The sequence below is a fragment of the Ambystoma mexicanum genome, chromosome 3p, assembly GCF_040938575.1.
Source record: "Ambystoma mexicanum isolate Mex_15411 chromosome 3p, UKY_AmexF1_1, whole genome shotgun sequence".
NCBI lineage: Eukaryota > Metazoa > Chordata > Amphibia > Caudata > Ambystomatidae > Ambystoma > Ambystoma mexicanum.
The window spans coordinates 778,580,791-778,600,375 of record NC_090925.1 but is presented as its reverse complement, the minus strand read 5'-3'; the positions used below and the strand labels follow the sequence as shown (position 1 = coordinate 778,600,375).

Below are 19,585 nucleotides of genomic sequence, written 5' to 3'. Positions count from 1 at the left end.
CTGCTAACATATGCTTAACTCCATCATCGCGTTCCTCAAGAAAACCCTCGGTGAACAAACACAACTCTGCTTCGACTACTGATATTCAACCGTTTTGCCTCAACAAAGCAGCAAACGCAACTACAGTTTTGCCTTATCAACAAATGCAAACTAATTCACCCTTAACAGATGCCGGTTTCAAAACAACTGTTGAAAACAGCAGATTTACCCAAGATGCCTAAAAATACTGGGCCTAAAGACATTGTAACTCCAAATAATGATCTACATCCATGAACAAATTGTGTCGGAGTCACTCCCGTTGAAAAAGACAGCAACAAATCTCTTCAAAAGACGCAGCCCATTTGTACTAACCTATCTTTGTCTGACAGCTTAGTATTGCAAAATGCGCAATCAGCGCCACCAAACTCTGAAGTAGACGAGTTGCAAAAATCCTGTTTAGGGGAGGTTGTGATTGATTTGGAGTCCAGTGGCTCTAGCTTTTCAGCCAGAGACGTCTCTCAAAAGTTAATAGATTCACCTGACATGTTTTCTGACATAAATCAGCCCGATTCTGCTCTTACTTTATCCTTCATAGCCCCGACTGCGCATAAGCCAACGCAACCTATACGAATTAATCTGTCCGGGTCTAAAAGCCTGCCATCAATTAAGCTAGTCGAAATTACGTTGGAGGTAATGAACACTGCTCTGATGTCTCTGGCGAAGCTATATGAGACCTTGGACTTTAAATTGTTGCAACAAACCAACCAACTTGATATAATCTTGGATTGGCAGAAGAACCTAGACAATTCTTTCTTAAATCAAATTCTATGAAGGGAAATTGTGATCTTGCTGATAAAAAGACCTCTATTCTTACGAATAATGACATAAATGGTTTTGCACAGGATATCAGTCTGGGGCGGGCCCGACAGACTGAAGCAGATATGCCACCTGTCCCATTTGTTAATGGAATCATCCATGACATTATCTGCATTGACCCTAGTCCGGTAGACGATACAGCAATGACCGCCCCCTCTATTACAAATCAGATAACTTTTATGCCCATAAAGGTTTCTTATACAATATTCACAGACAACAAATGCAATAAAGCTAAAATAAATCCTAAAACATCAGCTAAAACTCAAGAAAAGAAATAAGAAAATATTAAAGCAACGAGGGTCTCTGACACCTCAGCCACAAAACATTTCATTAACGCTATTAGCAATTCTAAGAAAAGTGCTATGTTAGCCTCAAATGCAGTGACAAATAAGTATTCCCTAATGGATCAAGCAAAGAACTCTAAATCTCAAATCTTTACTCAACTCTTGATCCCGTGTCACTCTCCACTCGACACTTTGGTGAAGGTTGCAGAACAGATGCAGACCCAGGTCAAGGGTGACAATCATCTGCCCAGCATACAACAACTATCCTCAATGTATAGGCTATCATATCGGAAGACGACGATAAAGAGATTGAGAAGCGGCGAAAGGAGATCAGAAAAGAAATCGATGATTACGTGTCTTCATACAAATGTCAGCCTAAGGTTTCCTACCCTCAACTGAGTTCTGGAGATAATCAGAAAATAGTCTCCAGTACATCAGGGGATCCTAAGACTCCTCTAGGGCATTATAAAAGTAAAGATCCTCCTCAAGTGATGCATAATCCTATGGCTTCTCATACTTCTATTTGGAAATTACAAGATGCACTTTCAGACAATCAAATCACTGAAAGTGATAAGAGTGACAAACTTTCTGACATTAGGTCCACATTGAAACAAATGTTGTCAGTACAAACCCTCAATTCTAAGATATTGCACTCTTCAATGCATATAAATAAGACCAATCAGTCAAATGGGACAGAGTCGCAAAGTGGCCCACTGTCCACACTAGTAATCAACTCAGTTAGCAAAACTGACAATAGGCCCCAACAATCGACTACCCTACAAGATCAAAAAACAAGTGCTAACCATTCAATGGGGCAAATAAAGATAAACAAACTCTGCACTCCCTCCTCATTGGTTGTCGAGTTGCTCCCTATTCGAGATATGATTTGAATAGGACAAGTATTATGACTATACTTTCTGAAGTGCCTGCTCTATAAGATATAATTTCTAGTGATATTGACCCAATAGAGTTCGTGGACTCATGTGATTTGAGCATAGCCCGCATATGGATGAAATCTTGCGTTGTCCTAAATACAATTTGGCTGGCAAAAAGGGAACTCTTTGAATTAGGATTCAAACTTTCCGTTGGGGCAAGTCCTGTATTTTCCACTCAAGCATGCTCTGCAACTGCAAGAGACACTACACCTTATATCCTAGAAATCCCCGAATTGAAAATAACCAAATTATGCAAACAATGGCTCAGTGCAATTGCCAATGCACTCACAGATAAATGTAACTAGAACAACGATCTGGGCTGCAACAAGTGTCAATTTTAAGCTGGAACACGCAAGGCTTCAATTATCTACTCAATAACACCCAAAATGGTCTTCTTCAATTTGATGTGATACTTTTACAGGAAACTTGGTTAACTAAAGCCCTTCCTGGAATAATTATGATATCCACCTTCAGCAGAAAGAGGGGAAAAAGGCCGTCCCATGTCAGGATTACTTACTGGAACACAAAATAGTAGAAACATCAATTCTGAAGCTTGGAAGGCTCCCAACGCCTTCATGCAGTTAAAAATATCTATACAAGCCTGCAACTATGCAGTGGTAAATGTATATTGGAATCCCATGGGCATTGCTACCACACACTTCTTTCGAGATCTAAATGGCCTTATGGAGACGGTCCTTTTATCCTCTGATATTAGTCATAGCAGGGGATTTAAATGTACATCTTTTTTGACAATAGGACTCCAAAGGCCGCTGAAAGATTGGCTTTATGGCTTAACTTTACAAAGACGCAGAATTTAGTCCTGCTAAATGGAGCAGTTGTTAATGACATCCTCCCCCAAATAACATGGCAGAGGGGCTCTTGAGTGCTATAAACGATTACATATATGTAGATTCGAACCTCTTTCTGTCAATTTCTCATTTTTCCATTGTTCCTACGGTATACAGCGATCACCACATGCTTACAAGTCACTGGTCAGTGGATGATCAAGGCCTTAGTACTGCACACGACTATTATGTTGGTGCCACGACCATTAATAGCAAATTAAACAGAATAAGATGGACTGAGAAGTCGCTGAAGCACTCCAGCTGTCGCGTGAATGCTGAGACTCAAAAAGCAAATAAGGGTTTTCTAGATAATGACCGAGTATATTATGATATAATGCAGCTCTTCCAAAATGACAGCTGTTGAACGAATAAAGCAGCGTGTAAAAAAAGATTCAATACACCTCATGTCTACAATCATGACATTAAAGAAAGAAAAACACTATCGCAAACAGAACAGACAGGCTATGCTTTTACCACCTGCCATTAGCGAGGTGGTATTGCGGTCAATCAGAACTAAATATAAAAATTGGTTGTGTGCCCGCAAAGCCAAGATATATCAGAACGACAAGGCATGCTAAGAGCAGTCCAACATAAAAACATGGCTCAGATCTGGAATGTGTTAAATAAAACATCAAATCCGTCTCAGCTATCAACACAAATTAATGGAGTGAGCGAGGCCAAACGTATAGCTCACTACTCACAGCTGTATGCACTTCCAGAATCAGAGCCTCAAGCCAAGCAAAGCCCAAATTCAGTTTAAAATTTGATATAGATGACATTCTTTTATATATAAACAAAGCAAGTAGGTCTAGGGCACCGGACCCCAACGGTCTTTCGAATTATACTTTAAAAAAGCACCCTGAGATTTGGACCTCGATTTTGTATAGCATCTTTGTAAATATTATATATAAACAACAGATTCCTGACTCATGGCGGCATTCAATTATCTTGCCGATTTACAAAAAGGGAGATTGTCGAGACCCGGTCAGCTATAGGCCTATAGCCTTGTTGGATGCCCCGGGAAAATGTATTAGTAGACTCATACTAAGAGACCTCAATCTCTGGTCATCCTCCTCAGCCAAAAGAGACCCTTTTCAAACAGGGTTTGTGGCAGGTATGAGCACGTCAATTAACATCACAGTATTAAATGCACTGAAATCTCATTATGCCACACGGAAGCAACCTTTAAGTATAGCATTTGTTGACTTCCGTGTGGCTTTTGATTCCACTGACCGACGACTGCTCAAAGAAAAATTGAAACAATATGATTGTCCAAATCTCTAAGAACATTGATCGATGTATTGCACTTGAACACCACCATGCAAGTTAGATAGACGTTTGAACATCTCCTGTCTACAGCATTTAGTACAATACCAGGGCTCAAACAAAGCTGTTATTGGCCTCAACCCTTCTTAATCTGTTTATTTTGGACATGGGGGAACACCTACTGAAAACAACTACTGATGCTCCTACGTTATGCATTCAGATCATAGCATTGCTTACCTATTAGCCTATTTATCGAGTTTAGACCTAAAACTAGCTTCTCTTACGTCACAGGCAAAAATGCTGCTTTATAAATACGGCAAATTTAATTGCAGTCACGTAATGACTTTTTTCAGCAAAAAGTAGTCCCCATTATCATCTATGGGGGTGATACAAAGATCCCTAAGAAAGACCAATTCTGGGACAAATTAGAAGCTCGTTTTTGGAAGCAAGTGCCAAATTTACCCAAATGCACAGCAAATGCCCTGCTACAATTTAAATTGGGCATGCTTTCCTTGCATGTACAGGTAACATGGAAACTGGGCTCTCTGCTAAGGAAATGCTTAGTGAGCTATGGCACTGATAATATCATGAGTGTTCTAGCACACTATTTACTTACGTGTGTAAATGATTTTCCAACAAAATGGAGAAACTTTATATTGGAAGCATTAGCAGAAGCCTCTATTCCTATTGATCTTTTAGTTTCAAATCCAGCAAGAGCGAAGGTTAAATTGTTTCAACACGATTGAATTTGCACACAAGACAAATGTTCCATGCATGCAGTCTTTGACAGAGCTTTATTTGGTCATAGGAAGTTTTACAGAATGGCACATTATCTGATTAAAAGCCCTTCTCAATACATCAGGAATCAAATGCTAAGGTTTCGTTTATACTTATTGCTGACGAATGATATACTAGCTAGGCAAGGCATAATTAATAAAAATCTGAACTACTGCCGTTTTTGTAAGAATAAAAATGTCAGTGAAACTACGCAACATATTATTGTAGACTGCACTGCATTATCCCCCCCACGTGAGTTATATTTTAAGTCATCATTAGACTCGTATTGTTTACTGTCCTCGAGGGAGGTCTGTTGTAGCATCTTTTCATCAACCAAAATGACAGTTAATATAGCGACGATACAACTGCTGGATGCAGTAATGAACTTAGACAACGTCAACACAAATGGAGGCGTAGAAATCTAATGTACTGAGAATTTTATGATAGCATTGTATAAGATTTGCATTTATGTCCACCAAGAAACAAAATGAATTTTAAGAGTATGATGCAGCAACTTTTAAAATTAGGAAATGTGATAATTACACTGTAATTTATGTGATGCACAAATTATATTTTTATGATAAATTGGAGGAATTTTAAAAGGTTGAGACAAAAATTTAAAAAAGCCCAGCAACTGCTGACATTTAATGAGGAACTACATTTATGGATCACCGTTCTATATGGCCAGCAATTCCTGTAAACAGTTTGATTTACTCTGAGGTTTAGCGTAACAACAATAACTAGTAACTGGAAAGATGTCTCAACCGTTACAAACACGATGTGGAAGAACTGGGTCTGCTTTGCAGTAAATGTGCAAACAGTGTCTGCTTTAAAAACCCTTGGGTGGTAAAAAATAATCCCAAAATATGAACACGAACACAAGATGATACAAAACCCCAGTAATCTTCACGTTGTGGAAAACGAAGAGACTCCTAGTGGCACCAACCCTAAAGAGCTCACACCAGATCAATTCTGTCCCCATATTACAATGCTAATAGATTTTAAAAAATCACTGTACCCTCTGTGACGAACCAGGAGTATAAATCCCTTCTCCCCAAGGGGTAGCCACCCCCTTTGAGGCTAGGGAGGTGAGCCCGCTCTGCAAGACCCTTTCTAGATGTCTGGGCAAGTGGGACCTCACTGGGAGTGACTCCCTCTTAGGGGACAAGGACTCCCATTCTCAAAGGGAACTCCCTATGCAGGACACTTTATCTGCATATATGGGAATGCCTTCCATCAAAAACACTGTCTTCCTTCTGTTTGGCTATAGGCAATGTTAAATCCAACACGTCATTTGAAGGAAAAGTGACAGCCCCTTTAAGAAGAAACTCGTATGAAACTGGGACAAGTAGACCAGAAAGGAGGAGAGGGAACAGTACGCAGGGGAAACCTCCTGACGTCAGAACGCTGTGAAGAGGAGGAGCAGAGTTGAACAGCAGAGCCCGCGAACTGCGAGAAGCCGAGAATGCCAAGCACAGTCACCTGAGGCCTGGTGATGCAGACAATGGCAAAGACGTTATCAGGGCAGAGTTCGAGGAACCGTCTGACATGGTGGCGTGACCATGGAAGTACTGTGGTGGACCATGAGCCTGTCTAATAATATCAAAGCCTGGAAGACAGGCAGTGTTGACCGCTCCCTTCTGCCGTGGTTTGCTGAATACGGCCCGATACTGAGACCGATATGTGTATGAAGCCCGAAAGGAAGAAGCAAAAAACACAAATGTACATGAGCGAGCGCAGAGTCCCATAAGGTCACCCACGGCAAACAAAGGTACAGGGGTGAACTGCAGAAGCGGGAGGCCGCTGGGGCAAGAAGTAATAATGAGAAGAGACTAGGATTGAGATAAGCGCAATAACAGAGCATTAACCGCAAAGCATAACCCGATATCTGATAAACTATTCAAGAACCTAAAGAAAAAGAATGATTGTGAATCATTGAGAGTGGAAACAAATATCCTGGGCGAGAGAAGGAAAGCCACAAGAGATAATTGGGCCAGAAAGAATTGTTGCAGAGTGGGAAGACCACTTCTTTAGAAACTGTTGAAAGTGTTATAAGCCAAGAGAGCAGAGTGAACCAAACAAGAAGAGAAAGAATAGATGTAAAGGGCACCAAGAGTGGGGAACTCTCTACCCTGACAAAACAAGGGAACAACATAAAATAAAAGGAAGGTGTCTAAGAGAGTATCTCAAAGAGAACAATGATAAGTGTCATATTGTCAGGAAGACAAGATCTTTGAACAGTTGGGGGGAGTTAAAAGAGCTCATAAATAAAACCTGATAAAAGTATCAAAAGAAATTACCATAAGGATCAAGATTTTGTAAAAGAGACATTTGCACAATGAAGATAGTTGTACAACAAGAACACCCAGAAAGAAAAGCCCAAAGACAAGGCCAAGGGGAGACAGCCAGACGAGAAACCTTATTTTTGCCACTTTTAGTTGTTACTGTTAGTGGTAGGGTCAGGTAGATTTAGGTTTGGACTGAGAAAAATTTGCTTTTTTGACTTAATGACGACAGACTAGCACCTTCAGTTTAATTTAGTTTGGTAGGGAATCCGCCTATAGCGATAGGGTGAGATAGGCCTTTTTCCTTATTATTTAAATAAAAGAACATCAAAATGTCCACTACATGTCCGACTCCTTCCTCCAACCCACCACCTCCCACCCACAAAAGAGGAATGCATCGCTTAACCTCTGTTCTCCAAATAACACGGAATTAAACCAAGAGGAAAGTGTAAACCAAATGAAATAATTCACGTTTAGAAGCAAGATCCATACAGGAGCTGACTCACTAGCATTAAAGACAGCTCTTGCCCATTAAGTAGCAATATTACAATTTTTGGCAACTGTTGCACTTTGGTAATTTAGATCCTAACAATACACATTTAAGTTCTGCTGTTCAATCAAACAAACCTGCACAATACCCGAACAAAGATATTGGGTAAGGGAAAATAAAATAAATCCTGGCAATAACCTTTCTGAACTGATGATGATGCAAAAGAAAATATATTTTAAAGTCTCACAGTGAAAACCTCAAGTTTGAATGTAGACTGCATTTGTTTCTTACCTGTGAGATGAAATGTAGGGTATTATGATAACTCGAATTTGACATATATAAAAACCAATATAATATAATGAGTTCACAAAAATCTTCCTAAAGGAATCTGACAGGTCAAAACAGGTTGAATAGATTTCCTTGCCCCTCTTTAAGTCTTAGAAAACAAAAGGAACGCAGGTCCCTTAGACTGATGTGGATTTCACTTCTCAAAATGTAACAGATGTCCATATTGTAGGAAACAGCAAGTGTATTGTGGGACCCATAGTTCATGCAGTTACACAAAGAATAGCCAACAGTTTCAGAAGAGAATGAAAGTAGAATAAGCCATTTCAGCTAAATCACACACGCCACCGTACCAGACAGTAAACATCACTCGAAGTCCACCTCCAGTTCAGGGCAACTGAGCAATGCATTATGGGTATGCAAATAAGCTCAAATGCCTTCTTTTCGCTCCAGGAAATTGTCTTAAAGGGCAGAACTATTTTATACATAGCCTTTTCAACACGAATACAGGCAAGATGAGAGTTCAGGATTAGTTCTGATGATGCCAGCCTTAGCTAGTTCGCAGAGGGCCACAATGGCTGCTCAAGTGGTAGTGCCATAATTGGCTCCAGACAGAAAATAGACAACTGTGGACGTACAGAGCTTGCACACAGGAGGAGGCATATCTGCTGAAGATCTACACCAGCTTCCTCAGATTTGACCACGGCCTCTATGAATGTGGACATTTCTGAGCATGTTTGGAGATCATGGATGCCTTCCTAAGCCTCACACATGTTATAGTAGGGCTGTGACACTAACACACTAGCATACATGTTCAGCTTTTACTGACCATGCTCAGTGCTTTGCAGGGCTTTCTCCATTCTCATTTCCATGAAAATGTTGTACCTGTGTGCCACACTGTAATTGTGTGTGTCTCTGGCATTGCACAATCCTCTTGCTCCAAATCTGGACACTTCCTTCAAAATCAGCGAGACTCTGTTTTGGACTCACATTGATGCCCTTTTCTGACCCTATTCAGTATCTGCATAGTAGATTGGGGAGCACTACTACAAAAAACTTAAAGTACTACTTACCATTCCTAGCAACATAGAGCGCAGTCAGTGAGATGGTGACTGTCTCAATACCATGCTCCTTTTCTAGGTTGCCAAGGACTTGTTGCACCAGAGGCGGAAGTGTAGCTGGAAAATTCTTGATCATCTCTGAGACCTGTGAATGAAAGAGGACGTTACATTAGGGCATGCGTTTGATGAGTGCGAGAACGATGGCGCCCAAGGATAAGGGCATGAGGTAAAGAATATGATGAAAATATGATGAAATAGGTAAAGGGAAACCAGGACAGAAAACCAGACGGAGGATTTGAATTTGTTGTGGTTTGGAAGAGGATAGGCAACTGTAGTTAGAACATTTAAAAAATAAATCTGCTATGAAGCCCACTACAAAGGAAAGTCTGCGAGCAGTCCATTGCCCCCCACCACCCAATTGTCCTAGACCTGTGTGCATATATGCCGGCCGCAAGGATCATTTGGTATGTACTTTTGGAGTTGAACATTTAAAATATTTTCCTACTACGAAATGTGCCACAAAGGCCAGCGCAAAAGCCAGCTGCGGGAGTACTTTGTTTCTCTTCCCCCTGAGCATCTACCCAGAGTAACTCGGGTCAATCTTTCCTTGGCTATAAAACTTTGGTACTGGAGTACCTTATTAAACGTACTAACATGTTAATTCAGTACTAGTTTCAAGGTTTCATAGACAAGGAAAGATTGAATAAGGTTACTGGGGGTACCCAACGGCAAACCAACGTGGCCTCTGAGTCACTATGTATGGATATTCCAACCATCTCCTAGCAAAGTATGAACAATGGTGATGTGGTTTGATTTTTTGAAGGGCCATGTTCCGAAACATTAAGGGATTTGAAATCTTTGTCAGTAGCCGCCACCTAGGAATTCTATGGGCCTCATCAGGAGTCTGGCGGTATCCCGGGCGGTAAAAATAGCATTACCGCTACTCGGTCAGGCGCTATTAGTGCTGCATCACAAGTAACAGTACAGCGGTAAGTTCCCATTTCCCATTGGGTCCATTGGACCCAATGGGGTTGGGGCGCACTATTACCGCTGGCGATAATAGTGGCAAAAACAGACAAAAACGGGCAGAAAGCAGGATTTATACCTCCAGCAAAAAGCTGGAGGTAAAACTCCAAACTTTCTGCCCAACTCATAATAGGGCCAGCCCTTAAATGTAGCAGTAATAGCATTACCGTCACATTTAAGGGCTACTGCCCAACTCGTGATGAGGCCCTATGTCAAGACCGGTGGCGAGCAATATGCGTCACTTTTTTTATTAGCTACTCTCCAGCAGCCCTTCCAAACTTTTTTTTTTCTTTAAAACACCAGTAACAAACTGCAGAAAAACAAGAATATGGGGGGCGTGGCTTGAAGGCCATGTGAATAGACGTGCCATTGGGAGAGCTCCCGGAGATCCTTCATTTATCCTTAGAAAAAGTGCAGTTGCACTAACCTTCCGACGCCAGGAACATTAGCATCCTCTTATGAAGACACTGGGAACAATTGCCGAAGACATGAGACCCATGCAGCCCAGGGAACGGCAGATCTGAAAGAGTGCAGCCCCCGGAGCCGCGGACTGGCGTAGGCAAAATGGCGGCTGCACTGAACAAAGGACCATAAATTGATGTGGGCGCTCTGTGTGCGGACGGCCGCGGAGAGGGCCGTGTGGGCATCCGCGCACCTCTGAGATGGTATTGCCGTGTCATGCTGTGTCTCCGTTAGCCTCCGCTGCCTAGTGCGGGCTCGGAGAACCGCCCGTGAGGGTGAGCAGCCGGCACTAGGACCCGACCGTGCTGGCGAGCGAGGCGGACCTCGCAACAAAATTCATACTGAACAAAGGAACATAAATTGATGCGGGCGCTCTGTGTGCGGACAGCCGCGGAGAGGGCCGCGTGGGCATCCGCGCACCTCTGAGATGGTATTGCCGTGTCATGCTGTGTCTCCGTTAGCCTCCGCTGCATAGTGCAGGCTCGGAGAACTGCCCGTGAGGGTGAGCGGCCAGCACTAGAGCCGACCGTGCTGGCGAGTGAGGCGAACCTTGCAACGAAATTAATGCAGCACCCCACATTTCTCCAGGCTAGCGAGAGCGGGCGGCGTGCGCTGGGCCTGTGCGGGCGCTAGAGACGGCAGAATGCAGCGTTGCAGCCGCCGCACTGCATGCGAGTCCCTCAGCCTGCGGAAGCGGGTGCTCAGAAGCGGCCCAGAGGCGAGGTGTAAAGGGCCATGATCCGCAATTGGAATCAGGACGATTCAGTTACATGAACATTTACATTACATTATAACAACCCCCTCCATTTATCACCCATGGAATAAACAGCACAGACCCTTGTGCTGAGGCATTGCAAGCATCTGAACACTGCCCCTAATAGAAGGAGGGAGAAAGTGGACTGGCAGGCTACTGCAGACTGCCTCTGGTGGGACAGGGAAGGGATTGGATGGGACAGTGAACTGATAGTGCCCCCTTGCCTGGGCATTACAAAAAGCGGCTGTGCCAAACAAATAAGCAAAGTGCCCCATACAGCTTGCTAGGAAGCGTGGAGAAGGGGTTCACATGGTTACGTGGGTGGACACAATCCATTCCTGCACCCAGGGGGTAGCTTTGGGGTGCTCCTGGGCGGCCCCCCTGGGCCCGGCGATAGCAGAAGTTTGCCCCCGCTGGGGTCAAAAGCCACAAGTGTTGGGGCCAGTCTACGAATCCTGGTTGCAGCGCCATGTCAAACAAACCCCCAAGGCTGAAGGGCAAGCAGCCCACGCTAGACGAGTATGCCAGGACACCCCCCGGCCCGGAAGGAGCTAGGAGTAAGGACAGGGCCCCCGCTGGGAGCGTGGCCACTATGGGCACGAACCAGGAGGTCCTTGCTGTGATTACTGACCTGAAGGTGGCATGGGACACCAGGCTTAAACTGGCTGTGACAGAACTAAAAACAACGCTGGAGCTCAAAGTCGGGGCGGTGCAGGAGGACTTGAATCTTCTCCGACAAGATGTCAGGTCGCTGGCGGAGCGCACTGGGAGCCTGGAGAAGAAAGTGGGCCCGAACACAGCGGACTGTGCTTCACACAAATCGGAACTTCACGCCCTAGTGCAGCACGTGGGCAATTTAGAGAACAGGGCGGAGGAGGCGGAAGGACGTGCCCAGAGGCACAATATCCGCATCGTTGGCTTGCCGGAGGGAGCGGAGGGTCACAACCCCACGGAGTTTATCGAATCTATGCTGCTGCAGGAGATAGCTGGAGGAGTCTTGTCCCAGGGGTTCTCGGTGGAAAGGGCGCATAGGACTTTAACGAGGAAGCTGCCGCCAGGCAACCCACCCAGGCCAGTGATTGCTAAAATCCTCGACTATCGGGATCGAGAAAGAATCCTGGGACATTTCCGTAAGGGTGGAACGATACAAAGAGGGACAGCAAAAATAACTGCCTACCCGGATTATACCCTGATGGTACAGCGGAGCCGTATGAACTTTGGGACGGTCAAGAGGAGACTACGAGAGGCGGGCCACAAGTACATGTTATACCCGGCAAAGCTATACATTTGCCACAAGAACAGAACCTTGTTTTTTGAAACTCCGAAAGAAGCTATGGGATGGCTCGACACGCAGGGTTGCCCCCAGGAGTCGGATGTTCAGATGGGAGAAGGAGGAGGAGAAGATAAGTAACGAGCAAGAGGGGCACCGGGGGGTGTCAGGACTTAAGACTATGGGACTTGATTATAGTAACTGAAGCAGCCCGTTGACTGGTATTGCCAGGCTGGGGAAAAACATGATCTGTGAGCACTGTGACTATTGCTTCGTTAGGGAGCCTTACAGGGCCAACCTTCGTACCCCATTTAGAGTTTAGTTAGGTCACCGATAGTGCGGTGACACCCTGCTGGGGTCTTGGCCTGGGGATCCAGGGTAGGCCCAAACGCGGGGGAGCCTGAGATCCAGGGATGGAGCTGGGCATTTGTTGGGGTTGGAGTAGGGTGGGGAGGGGGGAGGGAAGGGGTTGTGTGCAGTGGTTTGTTGTAGTTGGGGAGGTGTTATGGGGTGAGCCTACACCCCAGGGAAAACGAGACGAACCATGGGAGACCTTAAGATAGTCACTTGGAACGTCAGGGGGCTCAACAGTTATTTGAAACGGAACAAGGTTAGGATGTACCTGCGCAGACAGAGAGTGGACATAACCTTGTTACAAGAAACTCATTTAACGCAAGATAAACTGGAAGTGATACGGAAGAAGTGGAGAGGGACAGTAGTAGGGGCAGCATATTCTGCCTATGCAAGAGGGGTAATCACATGGGTGGCCCCATTGTCCTGTTCCAGCTGCTGAGCTCTGTGGCAGAGGCAGATGGCAGGATGGTGGTTATGAAGGTGCTGGTGGAAAATAGAGAGATCTGCATTGTAAACACTTAAACCCCGAACCAGGACACTGCTGCGTATTTTAGGACCCTGTATGGTAAACTCAGTGGTAGCGTAGGGGGGGCTGTATTGTGGGGGGGTGATTTCAATTGTGTATTGAACCCCAACCTAAATAGATCAGACACTAAAGTAGACAGACCCACCCCGGCCGCAAAGGCACTGCATGCACTGTTGGCGGATTTTGGGCTCAGATGCATGGAGGTCACGCCATCCGCAGGATAGACAATATTCACATTATGCAGCCCCACAGCGCCTATATACTAGATTAGACTATGTGTTTGTCACACAGGAACTAATGACCGAAATACCGCAGGCAAAATATAAAGCCAGAGTCCTCTCAGACCACTCACCACTGATGCTAGTGTGGCAATACCGACCCCAAGGGGAAGGATACCCACATGGCGATTGCGTGCAGAAGCGCTAAAAGATAGTGTATTTAGGGAGGATATGCGAGAGGAAATAATACGTTACTTTGAGATAAACACTGGCAGTGTTAAGACAGCGGGCACGCTCTGGGAAGCCTTTAAAATAGTAGTGAGGGGAATTGCCATAGCCAAGTCTAAAGGGCTGCAGAATGGGATCCTGGCCGAACTGCAGGACTCCAAAAAGGAACTAGAAAGGGTGCTGGAACGGGGCAGTAACACTAAGGAGGATACAGGCATGGCACTGGGCCTGCAGCAGAAATGTGCAGGACACTGGGAGAGGTTATGCAATCTCAACTATAAAAAGTTGATAGAGAGACAACGTGCTGAAGGAGACAAACCAGGGAGAGTCCTGGCGTGGCTCTACAAAAACAAGACCCCTTGGCCCCCAATCAGAACAACAGTGAAAGACAATGGTGACATAGTGGATATGCAAGAGGGGGTAAATCAGGAATTTGCAGATTATAATAGACGCTTGTATGGGGATGAGACAGAGAGCAACAGAGGGGAAATAGGGGACATACTGGAAGATATTGGACTCCCCCAGATTAGTGTAGAGGAGAGGGAGGAGCTAGATGCCCCGATCACCCTAGAGGAACTAGAAGTAGTAGTGAGGCAGCTGCCCACGTGCAAAACCCGGGAACCGATGGACTCCCCAGCAAATTCTATAAGGCATATAAAACAGAGGTACTCCCCCCGCTGCTGGAGATGCTTAATGAAGCATATGAAGCTGGGAAACTACCAGAATCTTTACGTGAAGCAGTTATCATACCACTTCCCAAGCCCAATAAGCCTGGTAGTGACTGCGGATCCTATAGGCCTCTGTCGATGTTGAACCAAGATAGTAAGATTCTAACAGCGGTCTTGGCAAATAGACTAAAGAAGGTCATCAATAAGTTAATACATCCTGATCAGACAGGATATGTCCCGAATAGAAACATCTCGAATAATTTGAGGCGACTCCATCGGGTGGTCGAACATATGGAAGGGGATACAGGCGAGATGGTGATAGTATCACTGGATGCGATCAAGGCATTTGACTCGGTATAGTGGCCCTGGTTAAAGGAGACCCTAGCCAATTACGGTATGGGGCCTGGATATCTTCATTGGGTAGGATTACTATATAGTGCACCACTAGCGAGAGTGAAGACAGGAAGTGTGATCTCTGAAAGGTGGCACTGGGTAGAGGTACCAGACAGGGATGCCCATGGTCCCCCATGCTGTATATCCTAGCGTTGGAACCTCTGGCGATCTATTTAAGGCAGCAATATGATGCAATAGGCATTGTCGTCGGGGAGACATAACATTTAATTTCATTATATGCAGATGACATGTTATTGTATTTGCGTTATTCAGAAGAGAACCTTCAATATATACTGGAAGTGATTAAGAGGTTTGCAGAACTATCAGGTATAGCTGGGAACCCCAGTAAGTCCTGTGTGTTTCCGCTAGGTAGATATGGGGGGCTCTCGGTGGAGAATCTGCTGGTTTTACAGATACCGTGGGAGGTCACAACCTTCAGATATCTTGGGGTAGACATATACCATACGGTAGAAGCTGAACACAGGCATAACACGGAAAGAACGGTGAAGAAACTGGAGAATAGCATGAAGTTCTGGGCGAAACTCCCCTTGGCAATGATGGGGCGAGGGGCGATGCTCAAGATGGTGGCATTGCCCAGACTGTTGCATTGCTTCGCGAACATCCCATACTCCATACATCGGAAATTCTTTACTAGGTTGGACAACATATGTAGGGAATTTCTATGGCACGGGATGAGGAACAGGGTAGCCCTGTAGAAACTACAAAATCCGCATGAGAAAGGAGGCAATAAATTACCAAACTGGGAAGTCTATTATATAGCGAGCCAATTACAACATGTAGCCAAATGGCTCTCTGAGGAGCCTACCTTAGAACATAGGCTGCATCAGGGGGACTGCGCCCCATATTTCCTGAAAGAGATGATATGGTTGCGCAAGCGGGAGCTGGGAGGTCGCCCAAGGATGTTGGGTCTTGGGTGGGGGATGTGGCAAAGGGCATGCCGGATGATGGACAAGCCATCCCCGTGCTCCTCGCAGATCCCACTGGTTACAGTGGTGGGAACAGAAAAGCAACTAAGGTTAATGATTAGGAAGCACTGGGAACTGGTGGGAATAGCAACGATGGGGGATGTGTGGCAGAAGGGGAAGATACTGGAGTTTGAGGAGCTGGTGGAACAAACAGGGTTGAGTGCCGGGCAATATATAACGTATCATGGGATGGGGCAACGAATTAAAGCTACCTGGTCCGAGATGGAACTGGCAGAGGAACCGGACACCATACTGGATATGATATATGATATAGTGGAAGGGGGGCACGAAATGTCTAGAGTGTATGAGATGATAATGACTCAAGTGGGCAAGGAGGTGGTGCAACTCAGACTGGACTGGGAAGAAGAAGTAGGGGACCCGATGAGTGATGGGATGTGAGAGAGGGCACAAGGATATCATAAAAAAGTATTGAGAAATGCTAGGCTGCAGCAAATACAGCTGTATATAACTCACAGGGCATACCTGACGCCGCTAAAGATAGCTAAATTTAAAAACGCTAGAAGCCAAGTGTGCCCAAAATGTAATGAGGAAAATGCAGGAGTGGTGCATATGTTCTGGGCATGCCCGCTGATAGCGAGATATTGGGGGGACATAGCACAGAAAATGGAAGACAAGGGGATCTGTATGAAGGTGGATACCGTGTGGGCCTGTTTGTTGGGAGGGTTCCCCAGACCGCGTAAGCTTAAACATAAGTAAATTAAAAGATCTAGTGTATGTCCTGGCAAAGAGAAGGATTGCAATGGGCTGGAAAGCATGTCATAGGCCCAAAGTGGAAACGTGGTGGAGGGACTTGCAGAAGTGGGTGGAGGCAGAAAAAGTGGCATGGCAGGAAGTGTGTAAAGGGCACATAGAAGGAGAAGCTGGAGCCCTATTGGGTTGGAGACAACTGATAGCAGAACTATTTGGGCCCTCGTATGATGGACCAAGTGATGATGACTCAATGAGCGTGGCGGAAGAGGACTCCCCACCGCAAGAGGTAGAGACTAGTAATGTGGGAAAGTAGGTTTGGGAGGGGGAGGGACAAGAAATACAGTGGGCGAGAATATAGCAATGTATGTGTATTTGTGAGCAAATTATGCATCCACTGTAAGTTTGGTTCGGTTTGGTTTGTTATTTTGTTGTTTGAATAAAATCAATAAAATCTTTTTTTTAAAAAAAAGGAACTAATCTCTCCCATAGTTCCTTTCTTTCTGGTAGTCCTGTGTGCCGTGCTCCTGTCCAAAAAGGGTGCACCCCCTCCTCCACATGCCATGCCATACCCTGCCTAGGTCCCTTCCACTTCTTTTTGCTGCTCTCTGGCAGATAAGTACTTCAGAATGTTTCTCCCTATATAATAGAATAGCATGAGTATTATTGTGCTTTCGTTGCCTTGATATGCAGCCCCAGACAGTGGGGAGAGAATGACAGTATTGTGTTACATTTATTCCCTCAGTGATGTTATGGTGTTTGACATATACTCATCATTCCGCAATAGTGGACCATCTAGGGCCGCTTAAACACTACAACACCATGGACCACGACTTCAATATCATTACATCGGAATGTAAATACAACCTGTGGACAAATGTTCGAGAAGATACTGTGCAATGACACAGCTGGAAGCAACTAACAAGTCACCAAGACAGAAACAGTAACCATTGACTACAACTTTTGCGTCCCGCAGGCGCTAGATATAGGACCACTAACTAGCGGCCTTGTTGAGTCCACTACACATGCCTAGCTACCCCCTGTCCCATCTCCCACTGAGTGCGCTATCGCGAAGCACATGAATGCAATCCAGAACAGTGGGCTCGTCAGAATAAAACATCCACTCCAGACACTCGCCTCTCCTATCACTATGCTCACTCTCTACTCTACACCAACACACAACAGAATGCAGCTACACCCTGATCAATTTCGGCCTAGACGCTCACATAGGAACAATACTCCATGAACACTGCAACAACCTGCGAGAACGCAGCTACACCCCACAAAAAAAAAAAAAATCAGCCTAGCTGCACACATAAGCATCCTACACAGGCCTAATGCCGGCAGAATGCTGTCTCGTAGACCAACCACCAGACTGCACACATTCAACTGATCTCTCAATACCAAAACACCTATGGCTAGGATGCAGCTACCATCAACCAATCGCATCAGCTGCTCACATATTGAGTGCACCCAAGCACACTTTAACACCCTACTCTCTCAACTGACTTGGACTGCGGTCCCCGAGCCTGTTCAATCCACAAGCGCTTTGAGGTCATACCAATGATATACAGAGCGCTATATAAATGCCAAATAATACAACATATAAATAACATAACATAGTGGGGCTATTGAATGAGGGTGCCTTTATTTCTGTAGACGTAGCGCCGTATTAGTGCTCTGGAGGGCACAGCTATGCGCTGAGCGTGTACTGGCCGCTCGTGCGCCGAACTTGCGTCATGCTCCCAGGAGGGTGCAGACTTTCAGCATTACCAAAGTAACAGATGTAGCATTGCCGCATTCCCAGAGACAGGCGAGAGAGCCGGTCTTGTGGGCGAACTCGCTCACTTCAGGGCTCCGGCTCATGATCTCTGTGTTAAAAAGATATAGAACTACAATTCCCACAGCGGCCAGAGCCGCAACATGCAGCGTCATGCACACCCTTAGAGGAAAGAGCGCAGCAAGCAATGTTCTGCAGAACACTCACATAAACTCGAGCAGAGCAAAAGTAGTAGCACAGGGAGCTGAGGTTGTTACAGCTCTGCTACCATGTCAAAGCCGTCCAAGAATTTATAGAGATAGGAGGTGGTGAGATAAACGCTCTAGATGCACATCAAGCTGTATTCAGCAGATTCAGTTTCCCTGGCTCAAATTACAATACATAAGCCACAGATGGCTTGTGACCAGGCAGGCCCCATGTGGAGTGGGGAGAGTGAGCATGAAGAGATGGCAGAGGAAAATAATGACCCCACATTAAGCTTTAAGAGGGTATTAGGGGATTCTTGGTACAAGCAGTAGCACAAGGAGGGACATCCTTACAGAACAGGTTGCAAGTCCTGGAGAACCTTCTGGGCAAGAACATTTCAAAGAAAAACGCTGGTGAAGAGACAAGAGATGATCCTGGTGAGGGGCCTTCCATAGGTAACCCAGACAAGGGGGCAGACAAGGGGAGCAAACAAGCCCGGAAGAGAAAGGCCTCTTCTACTCCCCTGGGCACTGATATGGGGATAAAACGGAACCCCCAAGAGGCAGCTGATGAGTTCAACAGGTTGAAGAACGCTTTCTTATTCAGAACAGCTTAGTCCACCCTCACAATCTCTACCCCAGTGGTGAAAAATACAGTGGATGCACAGGCGTCCACAGAGGACGACGACCACACTGATGATGATGATGATGATACAGGTACTGTGAGGAAGGCATGTTATGAACAGTTATACAGACAAAAGTGATGTACATTTCAAAATTTCAAAAACCTTAATTAATGTCTTCAGAAAGGGTTGGAGACTTCGTGCCTGGCCCTATAGCTAGGATGGGAGTAATCTCGACCATCAACTAAAAGAAAACTGTCCTAGTCAGACTTGTCAAAACAAAAAGGGGCCTATATTAAAGAAACCTAACCTTGCCCTTGC

At 45.2% G+C, this 19,585-nt stretch overlaps 1 protein-coding gene across 5 annotated transcripts in view; it reads right to left on the bottom strand.

The window, feature by feature from the left end:
* The window catches only part of TEP1 (telomerase associated protein 1), a 2,409,067-nt gene that overhangs the window by 890,999 nt on the left and 1,498,483 nt on the right, over positions 1–19,585 (bottom strand). For all 5 annotated transcript variants that reach the window (XM_069651741.1, XM_069651744.1, XM_069651746.1 and 2 more), the window contains one exon: positions 9,096–9,228. In XM_069651741.1, the coding sequence (XP_069507842.1) occupies positions 9,096–9,228 (133 nt within the window). The remainder of the gene's footprint in view (positions 1–9,095; positions 9,229–19,585) is intronic.